The following is a 13739-nucleotide window of genomic DNA, read 5'->3' on the forward strand; positions in this document are numbered from 1 at the left end:
CAGCTATCCCACTCCTGGGCATATACCCAGAAGATGCTCGAACATGTAATAAGGACACATGCTCCACTATCTTCATAGCAACCATATTTATAATAGCCAGAAGCTGGAAACAACCCAAATATCCCTCAACAGAGGAATGGATACAGAAAATGTGGTATATTTACACAATGGAATACAACTCAGCTATTAAAAACAATGACTTTGGGAAATTCACAGGCAAATGGATAGAACTTGAAAATATCATCCCACGTGAGGTAACTCAGTCACAAAAGAACACACACGGTATGTACTCACTGATAAGTGAATATTAGCCCAAAAGTTCAGAATACCCAAGATTCAATTCACAGACCATATGAAGCCTAAAAAGAAGGAAGACCAAAATGTGAATGCTTCAGTGCTTTTTAGAAGGGTGAACAAAATATTCGCAAGAGGAAATATGGAGACAAAGTGTGGAGCAGAGACTGAAAGAAAGGCCATCCAGAGACTGTCCCACCTGGGGATCCATCCCATATACAGAACCAAACCTGGACGCTATTCTGGATGCTGGGAAGAGCTCGCTGATGGAAGCCTGACACGGCTGTCTCCTGAGAGGATCTGCCAGAGCCTGACAAATGCAGAAGCTGATGCTCGCAGCCAACCAGGAGAAGGGACTGAAGGAGCTGAGGGGGTTTGCAGCCCCATGAAGGGAGCAACAGTGTCACCAGGCCAGATTCCCCAGAGCTCCCGGGGACTGGACCACCAACCAAACAGTACATATGGAGGGACCCATGAGTCTGGCCACATTTGTGGCACAGGATGGCCTTGTTGGTCATCAGTGGGAGAAAAGGCCCTTGGGCCTGAGGGGGTTCCATTGCCCAGTGCAGGGGAATGCAGGGGCAGGAGGATGGAAGTAGGTGGGTGGGGGAGCACCCTCACAGAGGCAGGGGGAGTGGGAAGGGATATAGGGGGTTTCCGAAGGGAGACCTGGAAAGGGGAAAACATGTGAAGTGTAAAAAAACAAAATATCCAATGAAAAATTTAAAAAAGATATAGACATAAAAAATTAAAAATAAAAATTAGAATAGAAAAAGAGAGTGTCCGCCATAACTCTGAGGCCTGACTGCTTGGTCGGCAGGGAGCCACACTGTTTAAAAGGATAAGGGGGTGTGGGCTTGTTGAAAGTGTGTCACACTGGATTTCAAAATGACCATTCCAAACTCAGAATCTCTCTCTCCCTGCTATAATAACAACGGACCAAGCCTCTGAAGCTGTAAGCCAGCCCCAGTTAAATGCTTGCCTTTATAAGAGTTGCCGTGGTCATGGTGTCTCTTCACAGCCATAGAACACTGCTCTTCCAGAGGACCGATACCTCCACTGGGCAGCTCACACTGCCTCTAACTCCAATACCAGAGGCGTTCCAGAGGCTATGGCACCCTCCTTTGGCTCCCGTGGGGGTCATACACATGAAGGTACGACACACACACACACACACACACACACACATGCGCACATGCACGCGCGCGCACAAATTATAAAATACAGCTTAAACATGAAGGTGAGCAGTGTCAGTGGGCTGAGAGCATGGTAGTCCACACCAATCCAGCAGGTGGAAGGCCAAGGCAGGAAGATCACAGCAGCTTAGAGGTTAGGCTGGTCTCCACAGTAAGTTCCAGGCTGCCCAGTTACGTCGCAAGACTCTAATCAACAAAAAAGTGCAAAGTGAGGCATCTCCTCACAGGCAACTTGCAAACCTTGTCTTCTAATGCCCAGAACTGAACCTCCTGTATTGCCCAATGGTATACTGTGTCTAGACGGCACTTCTTCACACTGCTCTCTGTCTGCTTTCGAGAGGTCTGTAGCTGCATAAGTCCCCACGGCCATGCTGGCCTCCTGAGCACAGGCTCTTGCTCCCATGGGCGTGTTTCCTTCTTCCTAGTAACAATCCCAAACTCCTAGCGGAACATCCATCCCGTCTAGCTCTGGGCTCTAAAAGGCCACGTCTGCTTCTTGTTCTCAGGTCTGTTCTGAGGATCAACACAGCACAGTATAATGGAGAACCTCAGGAGACACACTAAAATTAAACAGTTTTAAATTCTTCCTTCCTTTAAGGAAGAGAATTCTTCTCTTCCTTAAAATTTGTGTTAAAACTTCAAACATCATGATTCAAAATACTTTTGGAAACTGTTACTGTATAATGTGCCTCAATGTTATCACCTTTACACATCTGAATTGCTTATTTTTATAATACCCAAATGAATTTTCTAGGTTTTGCTCTACCTTGTATAAGTTGTTAAACTTTTCCTAGTTGTACCTATCCATGACTAAGTGCCTGACACTTTCTAAATCTCACTCAGGACCCAGAGGCTTCAAGCTCATTTACTCTATTTCCAGCTAAGGAAAACTCAGAGGGCTAGAGAGACACTAGGTTATATGAGAAAGGCTAATCTTTAGTGATATGATCTCAATTTATAGATAAACCTCTGTAACTGTTTTTATACAACTGAGATTGTAGTCAACATTATTCAAAATAGCAATTCTGCTAAAAGGAATCTAAGTAAAAGCCAAATACTGTCTCTTTACAAGGTCACTTCATGTTCGACAAAGATTTTGTTACATTTTTCTTATCTTTGTAATAAATGCAAAATAGACACTTAGGAAAGCAGAATAAATTATTTCCTTATGCAAGAAATCTGAATCCTGTTTAATGAGTTAAAGAAGAAATGATATGTTACTTTTGAAGCGCTCAATGAGAAGGAACCTAGAGACCACCATGCAGCTCCTTCCTCTGCTTCCTGACACAGTGCCCTGAGATAGGAAAGCCCCTTTAGAGAAATGCCCAGACCTAATCCAGGCCTTCACACATCTCAGAAAGATAGCACAAAGCTATCGCAAAGGAGAACATGCAGGTTCTGCTGCCGCAGGCTTACATGGAAACTTCATCCACACACACACAGCATCAGCTCCATTTCCTTCCATTCTTCTATAATCTGAAGCACGACTATTTTTAAGGGCATCAGGGCTCCAAATGTCCCATAATTTCATATAAATCTTAGTAAGTATTAAGCATGTGACCATATCTTTTATGTTTTCTTAACATTTAAAACCTATGTGCTTCCTTCCTGTGAGAAGGAAATAACCTGTGCATCTGTGGACTCCTGTGTGAACGGTAACCCCTTACAGCAGTGGTCCTCAACTCCTGACCCTTTAATGCGGGCCCTCATGTTGTGGGGGCCCCAACCATAACATTGTTTTCATTCCTGATTCCTACTGTAACCTTGTTACTGTTATGGTTCATAATGTAAATATCTGGTACACAGGCTATTGGATATGTGAGCCTTGAGAAAAGGCTCTTCAATCAGCAGTGGGGTCATGACCCACAGGTTGAGAGTCACTGCATTAGAGGCTTTTGATTTCATGAGACTTCCCATTTTCTGGGCAGCTATCATAATACAAGGACATCACATTTCCGTTTAAAAACAAATATACAAACAAACGTGGGCCAGCAATACGGCTCAGTGGGAGAAGCTCCGGCCAAGCCTGAAGATCTGTGCTCAGTCTCCAGGCCCAACGCGGCAGAAGGAGAAAACGGACTCCCCAAGTTGTCCTCTGGCCTTCACTTGATATGGTATGCAGACACATACGTCAGACAGACAGACATGACATGACATATACTCAACACACGTGCAGCTCCGTGCCTGAAGAGGGAGCAGAACCATGGAGTGAGACTAGAAGACCCGCTCACTGTCTCTGGCCTGCCCCAGCCCCCAGCTTACATACAGGCTACAGAGAACTTCTTTCACAGAAAATATCCCCCACTCTCCAAAAAGGAGAAAGAAAAAGTAAGACAAAAATGCCATTTTATATGAGTTTGGAGAAGATGGGCAGAGGCTAGGCAGCTGACTTCAGTCCTTGAAGGAATGAGCCATCTTCATGCATACCAACGGTGCACGCCTTTTCACAAGAATGTCTACAAGAACAAAGCGAGTCACAACGCAGTTGTCCAGCTGCTGCGTACAAAGTAAAACTGGATGTCAGTCAAGTTTGTTCACCACAGACACTCGACAGACACCTCTTCCTCAGCTATTCTCTCCACTGTCTTCTGATAAATGAGAAATAATATTTTCAGATAGAAATCCAGTTTTAGAGACATTAATAAAAAAGGATGCAAATTTTTCTAAACATTACATCATTTTGAATCAGACTCCAGGAAAAAAAACCATAAAAATCAAACTTTTATGAAATCATAAAAGATAAAACACAGTATTAATTTGAAATACTCATGCCTCTGAAATCTGACTGCCCAGAGTACCAATAAAATGGAGCAGAGGCATTGCAGCTGCATCCTCAGCAATGGGGCCCCTGACAGCGGCTCGGACACAAGCCACCGTGGAGCAGCCCCGAGCTCCCTGAGCCCTGGCGTGTTTCCTTACACAGTACAGACATACTTCTCTACGACACAACCGAATGAAGACCTCACCAGCCTAATCATAACTATCCAAGGAGCAAAGATCCACATGATCCAGTCCAAGCCACACGAGTGGAGGCTGGCAGGTAAGCGGGTGGCAGTGGGCCAGCAAGCACGGGCCCTACCCAACAAAGCTGGTCAGCAGCAAGTCCTCTATCCCAAGCCTCTGGAGCTCGGGAACCTCAGGAGGACCACCACTGTGAAACTGTATTCTCAACGCTATGTAAGCTTCTCCTTAGGAACAAACTGTCTTCCAGAGGGCCATTACACGCACGAACTCACGGTTGCTGCCACTGAGCGCACACAAGACCTGCACAAGATCAGGCCAGCCAAAAATCTCAGCATGGATGGAAGAGGGGCCATGCTCCGGCCGACGCCCTACACACATGCACACGCATGCAGCACTGAGGGCCCATGCTCTGAGAGGCAGCCAAGGCTGGGGCTCTGCACAGCCCCCACCTTGGTTGACTGCTGCCAGTTGGAAAGGAGACAGCGTCCTCAACAGGGACTGGTGCACACCCTCCCCTGTCCACAAAAATACCAGGAGAGCTCCTTGTTAACTGCCATCTACAGAGTCCCCACACGGGGTCAACAAATTCAACTCTTACACTAAGAATCACGGCAGCAGCGTTGAAGATGTGGGCTCAGTGACAGGACAGATACATCAGCATTTCAAACACAACTCCACTTTATGCAGCTCTCCTACCTCCAGGTAGACTAATGCTATAGGCAGGACTGTTCAACCAGCGTTTAGCAGTCTAGTACTGCCGGCTCTTCCATGACAGAGGGAGCCTAGCAGAACCCCTAAGCTGTCACCAAGGGGCTCATGGATCTACTGGATTTATAACATCATCCGCTAGAACACACATCAAAACAGACTGTTCCTACTCCACTAGAAAACCACCAAAACCCTACAGCAATGTCAGCCCCAGTTCTTTTCCTTGGCTAAATGAGAGATATTTCCTATGCAAAAGTGACCAATTTAAGAGAAAACAAGAAACAAAACCCGTCATCCCATCACCTAGGCCAAAGGACAGGATCAAACACACCAACATACAACATGCACTCCTGACTGATCCAGACAAGAGAACAGAACTGACATCCAAACAACTTATAAAACAGCATTAATTTCAAAGTAAAATTTTCCTGATGAAAGTAAGATACAATAGAAATTAAAATTTAGAAATAGAGAAAACAGGGTCTCAGCATGAAGCTTTGAAAAGGAGAATTGACTATAACTTAATTGCTTTTATTTTTGTGCTTTTTTTGTTTTAAATATACACATCAAGATAATTGGTAAATACTGTTACTACAATGTACGGGAACTTTTCTTGCTATAATATCTATTAAGAACCCAAGACATCTACTTTCTTTCATCTTTGGTTTTACATGAAAAAATAAACAAATTGAATAAATACAAACTACGCAAATACAAAAAAAAGAGAATAACAATTTAAGTGCTAATATCAAAGCCTTTTTGTTAGCTGTAATCAAGTTAACAATCCACAATGAAATTCATAACTGTCGTAATATCATCACAAGTATTCAACTCAGAATTTCCTAAAATACATGCCAGCGAGAGTGATCTGAAAAACACAGCGTGAACAAGTCCTCACGCCCTGAGGCTGGGGCATGCCAACCACTCTCTGAGGCCAGCCAGGGCAGGTGGTAGAGCCACCTCTTGCTGACAACACCAGGCCAGCAGTGTGAAGGTGGGTTGTCTCCAACCTACATCTATTTATCCCACGTGCTGTGCAAAAACTACTATGTTCTGTGTGTTTCATGACATGGAAAGAGCTGGGAAACCTGACAGGCAAATCTAAGCATTCAATCTTTCCTCTGATACCTATATACGCGCTAAGGAAAATAATCAGTAATAATCAGTAATCATGATTCTCGCCAAGTCTAGGTTAGAATTCCATCTAGATCTTGATACCTTTTAATTTTAGTACCTTTAATGCAGTACCTTTTAACCTCAACTACACTTCCATGTGCATTTTTTTTTCAAATCAAGAATTTCTATTATCTTCAATTCCCACTTTCTGTGTTAAGAACTCCCTAGAAACCTGCTGTAACACTCCTTAGGCTACCTGTACTACGGGGGTCTGTTCAAGAATGACTTCTTTTTCTATGTAATATCATCAAACTGTCAAGAGAAGGAAATGTAACCCGGTCTGATTCACAGAAAGCTTGAAAAGAACCAAGGTTTAAGTGCACGTTAGCAGAAGCAAACGCTGTCCAAGTCACCGACTTTTAGATTTACAGTAAAAGCATGTGTTTTTCTGAGTAATGTCTCCAGAATGAAATCTTAAGTCATGCCCATACCTGAAATCTTTAACCTCGTGAGCCCTGCCATGAAGGCCCAGGTGAGTCCCTCCGCTCCTGAGCTGTCCTGCACCATGCCCTTCCAGCTCTGTGCACTGTGAGGAGACAAGCCTCCTTTCTCACACCGCTCCATCCACCAGGAGTTCTCCACTATACCCTCTACAGAGTTCACAGAAGAACATCTCAAATCTCATCTAAAACATATTAATACACAGAAGATCCACCACAGACTAAGACAAGCATATCTGTAATATTTATTTAATGCCTAAATGCCCCAAATCATGTTTGCCGTCAAGGAGCACATGACCTGACAGTCCTGAGCGTGAGAAAAGCGCAGCAGGCTTGCCTGACGAGGGCAGGGGAACAGGAAGGACGGAGACTGGGAACTAAGATGGTAGCAAATAACCTCAGATGTGAGATATGGAGTGTGACTCACTGTAACGGTCCACAACAGTCTTCATCTCCGAGGCCCCACTTTCAGAAGACAAACACAGAAACAGTTTACAAATGCACTAAAACAAAGCACTAGGGAGACACAACTGTGCCAGAGTATGTAACACATTCGAATGGATCAAAAGTCACGTGCCACAGTGACACTGCTCTGCTCCAGGGCAGGGAAGGCGGCAGGAAGCCCTGTCTTGGGGCGGCTGTAAATTCAGGCAGAGTCAGCATGCAGGCTCTTCACTGCAACCTGGAGCGCGTGGTCCTGTTCCTCACTATACCACATGGAAAGGAAAGGCTTCTTCCAACTGCACTAAAGCCACAGGCTAGAGGGAGACTAAGGCCAGCTGACCTGAGGCGAATCTGGGATGTCGCTAGTGCCACCGTAGGGTTGGGGCTCTGACCCACTAACACAGACCCAATTCTGATCTGTGAGTTCTAAAGCCAGGCAGAGACAAGGACATACCTGCTAGATGGCAGGGACATCAAAGGGGCACAGAGCCCATTGAAGCCGGCCGGCCAGCCTGCCAAGCTACAGAGCGATGATGGCCGAGCCAGCAATGCCAGCAATACCAACAATCACAAATCCACTGCAGACAAACCGGAAATGTACTGAAGGACCTAAAAACAACCTCAAAGCAAGGCCTAAGAGATCCTCAGAGACATTAGACGTTTAAACAAACCAACAACAGTACAATAAGCAAAAGGGAGGAAAGCTTATGGGCACTTAAAAGAGAACCAACTTTAAATACCACAAACCAAACCCTAGCCACTGATGTGAGGACAGAACATGTCACAGCACCACCTCACGGGCCAGTCCACCTCCACCTTCACCCTGACAAAGATCAAGACACTGAGATCAGAAAATGAAAACAGAAGTCACCTGTCCGCAGAAAAACTCAAGTAACAATGGATGCTAACAGAAGTCTAAAATACAAGTATAAGTTTGATTTTCAAAAAGTTTTTAAGTTAAAAACAATCCTGCAACTTGACGGTAACTGTTATGAACCCCAGAGCATCTTCAGTGGAGTTGGGGTTTCTATGAGATAACTTGTACAGCAGTTCAGGAATGGACTGAAGAGCACACACAGCTTCCCCCAAATCTCCATCTGAATGCCTCCAGCAATTCACCTTGTTTATTCAAAGTATCCCAGCCCCAACCCAAAAAAGACACAGTAGATACTTTAAAAATCAATGGTAACTTTCTGAAATTATCTTTAGTAGAAGGTCTCAAACATTTCACTAAAAGCCATGAGAAAAGCTGCCTTACTTCATATTAAGGTAAACACAACCAACGTAACTAATACTAACACTCTAAAGAGGAGATGCTCACACAACCCCAGAGCTCCCATACTCAGAAAGTCTGTATTGCCAACAGCCACTTAGGACCTCATGCAGAGTACACCCAAGTCTTTCTTCCTACTCTAAAAGTAAGCACTTAACACAGTAAAATCCAGGTCTCATGGGCAGAAAGAACAGAAAATAAGACATATACTGTCCCCTTAAAACAGAGAAGATAGAGTTTTTCTCAAACCTGTTAAGTCCAAGACAGCCTTGCTTTCTTGCTCTATTAAAAGCACTGATAGACTGCTGTGGTTTTATATAAATATAATAATCCATGTTGCCCAATGATCTCGTAATTATGGTCAGCTACAATATTCCTTTTCATACTTTTAGAATCTTTTCCCAGTAGAAAACAGAAAGCCATCAGAAGCCCCTCAGGGACAGAAGTGGTCAGCTAACAAGCCAGCACAGGCTCCCTCATCACACCTAACTCTTTAGTGTCTCTCCTTCCTTAAGAGAAACACTTGCAGGCACTAGGGAAACCCAATTATTCTTTCAGGAAGTGATGTAAAAGTAACATGTTTCTTCTTTTGTTAATAAGTAAACACTTATCAGCAAAGCAGCAGAAATTGACTAAGCAGGATACTTACTCATGACTGCAAATGTCTCTCTGTGTTGTTCCAATCCACTATTAAACCAAGATCTGCTGTCCAGGGTTTCTCAGAGGAATGCATATCCTGTTCTTGAAACAGAAAAGAAAGAAATCAGATTTTCTAAAGGTCAATATGTGAAGTGTCCTAAAAAGAAATGAAAATAACTTTAATTCCATTTTTTCTACTATCTCTAGAACCCCTAGTCATCCTCTTTTAAATATAAAAGATTACTACTAATCACCATCTGATTCACAGTTCCCTCTTTCTGAAACAAGCAACTTCAAGAATTAAAAACCATTCAGACCACAACTGCCACACAGGAGCTGAGCTTAGTGTGTGGACAGCAGCTGTCATAAAAGCTTGTAAACTTGAATCTTTAGTGCTAAACTTATTCCTTCCCCATTCCCAACTAATAAAGTCAAGAAAAGCGGAGTGCTCTCCCTAGGACAGATAAAGCAAACCGTGCCTGTTAAATCTATTTTGACTGCATTCAAATTACTTATATAAAATGGCCACAAAAGTTTCTGCTATAAACTTTGTGTGATGCCATTTCCTCATTATAAACATAATATTTTCATATTTATCAGTTATGTGTAGTATACACCCTTTCAAGGCATTCTAAGTACTTTAAGTTATATCTGGTAAATAAGTTGCAACCTTTAAACGTAGTTCTTTTCACTCAAGTATAACATAAGCTTTGCTGTGTATTAATATGGGCATCAATACTAAAACACACTTGACCCTGACTAAGACTCACATTACAAAGCTTCCCCTTCTGATTAGCACACTGTTAGACGAGGCAGAAGTACCAGCCTTAAACAATACCATGGGTGCATGAGGCCTTCCTCACTCTCATACACAGTGCCACAGCCCTGCCATTCAATACCAATGGACACTCGCATAGCTTTCTTCATAAACCAGGAAGCTCTGTCCCACGATCGTGGAAAGTAACACTTTATTTTCTAAATCACTCAGGAAAACAGAAAGCAGTAAGTCCCTCGAGGGCTCACATGAGAGCTATGAGTCGGATGGGGAAGTGCTTTTAACGACTCGGTCTGCTGTGTCTCCACACTGTGCTCAGACCATGTAAGACGCGGAAGCAGCACACACTTTGCACAAGGTAGGGACTGCAGCAGCATGTGTGTGCACCACGTGGGCCTACTCTGTAATTAGCAGCGGCATATAATCACGGCTCTGGCACCCTGTCACCTGACCCTGGCCCACAGGTTTTCTTCTTCATCTGGGCATTAGCCAGATAACACAATTACCCCACGGAAATGAGTAGTGTCAAAAATCTATAATCACATACAATCCCACATTTTCTTCAGATAAACATCCAAAGTTTCTCACAATAAAGACACTCCTTGATGGTGTTAGAGTAAGTTTCCTAGATTTGACTTCCCTCCTTGGAAACTAAGACATGGGACATGCTGAACGATAACAGAAAAGGCAGGAAATGCCACACACACAGCAGAGCGCGTCCTCGGACGCCCAGGAGTCCACGCGCATTCCTACCTGGAGCAGCCACTTTGCCCAGAGGCTTCTGTTTTTTATACATTTTTAATATTAAATCTTCTAAACTGTAATATCAAAGTACCTTATAGGATGTAATGCCTCCTTCCTACCATACCATAAGAGGCCAAATAAATCTTTATTCTGGTATTCAAGACATAAAGAATTTTCTCAGCACTAAAAATACTGTCTTCAAAAACATTAGGACAGGGGCTGGAGGACTGGTTCAGCAGCTAAGAGAAACTGCTGTTCTTCCAGAGGCCCAAGCTCAGTTACCACGACCCACATCAGGTGGTGACAGCTGCCCAGCTCCAAGGCCAGCTCCAAAGGCCATGTGATGTCGCTGTCTGGCCTCCTGCACTCAGGCTACACAAACCCATATGCAAACATATGCACCTACTCATAGTTAAAAATAACAATATTTTAAGTAAGGAAAATAAAACTTACAAACTCTAGATGGTCAGACTTACCACATGAGGTAGCAATCTTACAGTTTACAAACATGCAAAGCATGTGTTAGAATTTAATGTACAGACCCCCTGAACAAGTCTTTTCCCCCAACATACTATTTTATTGATTATTTGGGAATATCACATAACGCACCCTGATCACGCTCACTGCCAATCCCCCTAGGTCCACCTCCCACTCTCGTGACCTCCTCCCAGGAAAAAAAAAAAAAAGAAGAGAAAAAAAGAAAAAAAGAAGAAAGCCAAAGTCCATTTTGTGCTGGGCCTGCGCTCACTGGGGCATGCGGAGCCTGCCAGGGCCGCCCACAGAACGGTTCTCAGAACCGCTCAGGACTGACACAGTGAGGGCACCTGGTCAAGGTTCTTCAGGCTCAGAGACCCGCCCCCACCCCCCATCTCCTTTCACAGGAGGTATCATCCTCTCAGGTTTGCAGCAGTGAGGCTGAGGCGGCTCAGCAGCACCAGCACACAAGACGTTCAGGCCCCCTTTCGCCTCACCTAGTTACCCTTCCCTAGGCAGGAGCAGTGTCTCACTAACACACAACTTTACATACTAGGTATTTTGTAGCATTTGTGCAAAATCCAGCACTGATCTTACTTTTCACATGCTGGCTTTGGGGGTGGGGTGGCAATATGCCTTCCTGGAATGGGGCAGAACTGACTACACCCAACTAGAAGCTGTAAGAGCACCAAGTCTACCTCCATTCTCTTGAGCTGCACAGAAAATTCGACACAGTACTACCTATGCACCCAGCTATCCTGTGGCATATTTACACAATTCAGCTCTAAAAACAATGAATTCATGAAATTCTTAGGCAAATGGATGGAGCTAGAAAGTGTCATCCTGAGCGAGGCAACCCAATCATAAAAGAACACACATGGTATGCACTCACTGATAAGCAGATATTAGTTAGCCCAAAAGCTCAAAATAAACAAGTTACAATTCACCCAGCACAGGAAGCTCAAGAAGAAGGAGAACTTAAGTAAGGGTGCTTCAGTTCCTCTAAGAAAGAGAACAAAATAGCCACAGGAACAATAAGGGAGACAATGTGTGGAGCAGAGACTGAAGTAAAGGCCACCCAGAGACTGCCCTACCTGGGGATTCATCCTATAAACAGTCAACAAACCCCAACACTTTTATGGACGACAAGAAGTGTATACCAAAAGGAGCATGCCATGGTTACCTCCAGAGGGGCCCTGCAAGAGCCTTACAAATACAGAGGCAGATGCTAACAACCAACTATTGGACTGGGAATGGGGTCCCCAATGTTGCACCTGGAGGATGGTCCAGAGGAGCTGAAGGGGTTTACAGCACCATGGGAAGAACAATGATTTCGGCCACCCAGACGTCCCAAGACTCCCAGGGACTGAACTATCAACTAAGGGGCACACATGGTTCCAGCCAAAAATGTGGCAGAGGAAGGCCTTGATGGGCATCAGTGTGAGGAATGGTCCTTGGTCAGGTAAAGGCTCAACAGAGGCCCCCAACAAAGGGAAACCTTTGGAACAAAGGAAAGGAAAGGAAAGGAAAGGAAAGGAAAGGAAAGGAAAGGAAAGGAAAGGAAAGGAAAGGAAAGGAAAGGAAAGGAAAGGAAAGGAAAGGAAAGGAAGGTAGGTAGGTACACAGCCTGCTGGCCCCAACATGACACATAACTGAAGACAGCTCCCAACAAAGGGGAGGAGGTGGGAGTGCGTTGGGTGGAGGAGCATATATGAGGAGGCAGGGGGAGGGAGAAGGGGGAGGGGTTGGGGGGTCTTATGGGAGGGGGGATATTGGCAAAGGTTTTTACCATTTTTACCAAGGGAAAGGGAAAGGGAAAGGGAAAGGGAAAGGGAAAGGGAAAGGGAAAGGGAAAGGGAAAGGGAAAGGGAAAAGGAAAGGAAAGGAAAGGAAGGAAGGTAGGTACACAGCCTGCTGGCCCCAACATGACACATAACTGAAGACAGCTCCCAGCTATATATACCAAACCCAGCCAGCCAAGGATACAGTCTATGATCTAGAAATATATGCTGTCAGCCACTGAAATTTTGTGGTAATTGAATTATTATAGGCAAAGGTGACTAAGGCAGAGATACAGACACTGACTACAGGGCCCAGAGGGTGGGGGAGATGTTGGAGACAGCTCAGCAGTTAAGAGCAAGCACTGCTGTTGCAGAGGACTTTAGTTTGAGTCCCAGAACCCATGCCAAGTGGTTCACTACCTCCTGTTAACTCCAGCTCCATGGGAATCCGACAGCACTGTCCTCTGTGGGCCTGGGCATTCCTGTGTCCACACAAGTGCACATACACAGATCCACATACACATAAGTGAAAATAAAACAATCTTAATACACAAACTTTAAAAACAAATTAACTAAACGGAGCTGTTGTAGCACACACCTTTGAACTGTTGTAGCACACACCTTTAATCCCGGCACTTAAGAGGCAGAGGCAGGCTGATCTCTGAGTTCAAGGCTAGCCTGGTCTACAGAGGGAGTTCCAGGACAGCCAGGGCTACACAGAGAAATCCTGTATAAAAAAACAAAAACAAAGAATTAACTGAAGTTTCAAGTTAAAAAGACTGCATACTAATGCATAGGAAACAAATCTAAACAAGTAAAGCACATAGAGGC

At 44.4% G+C, this 13739-nt stretch overlaps 1 protein-coding gene across 7 annotated transcripts in view; it reads right to left on the reverse strand.

Annotated features, from left to right (window-relative positions):
* Positions 1-13739, reverse strand: part of Usp6nl (USP6 N-terminal like) — a 121840-nt gene that overhangs the window by 97043 nt on the left and 11058 nt on the right. For 3 of the 7 annotated variants that reach the window (XM_052157758.1, XM_052157761.1, XM_052157762.1), the window contains exon 2: positions 9145-9236. The exons of 1 other annotated variant lie outside the window; for it this stretch is intronic. In XM_052157758.1, coding sequence (XP_052013718.1) covers positions 9145-9148 — 4 coding nt within the window. In that variant the 5' untranslated portion in view covers positions 9149-9236. 3 more of the 7 variants (XM_052157760.1, XM_052157759.1, XM_052157763.1) reach the window with 3 other exon arrangements.

The sequence above is a fragment of the Apodemus sylvaticus genome, chromosome 14 (genome assembly GCF_947179515.1).
Source record: "Apodemus sylvaticus chromosome 14, mApoSyl1.1, whole genome shotgun sequence".
NCBI classification, from domain to species: domain Eukaryota; kingdom Metazoa; phylum Chordata; class Mammalia; order Rodentia; family Muridae; genus Apodemus; species Apodemus sylvaticus.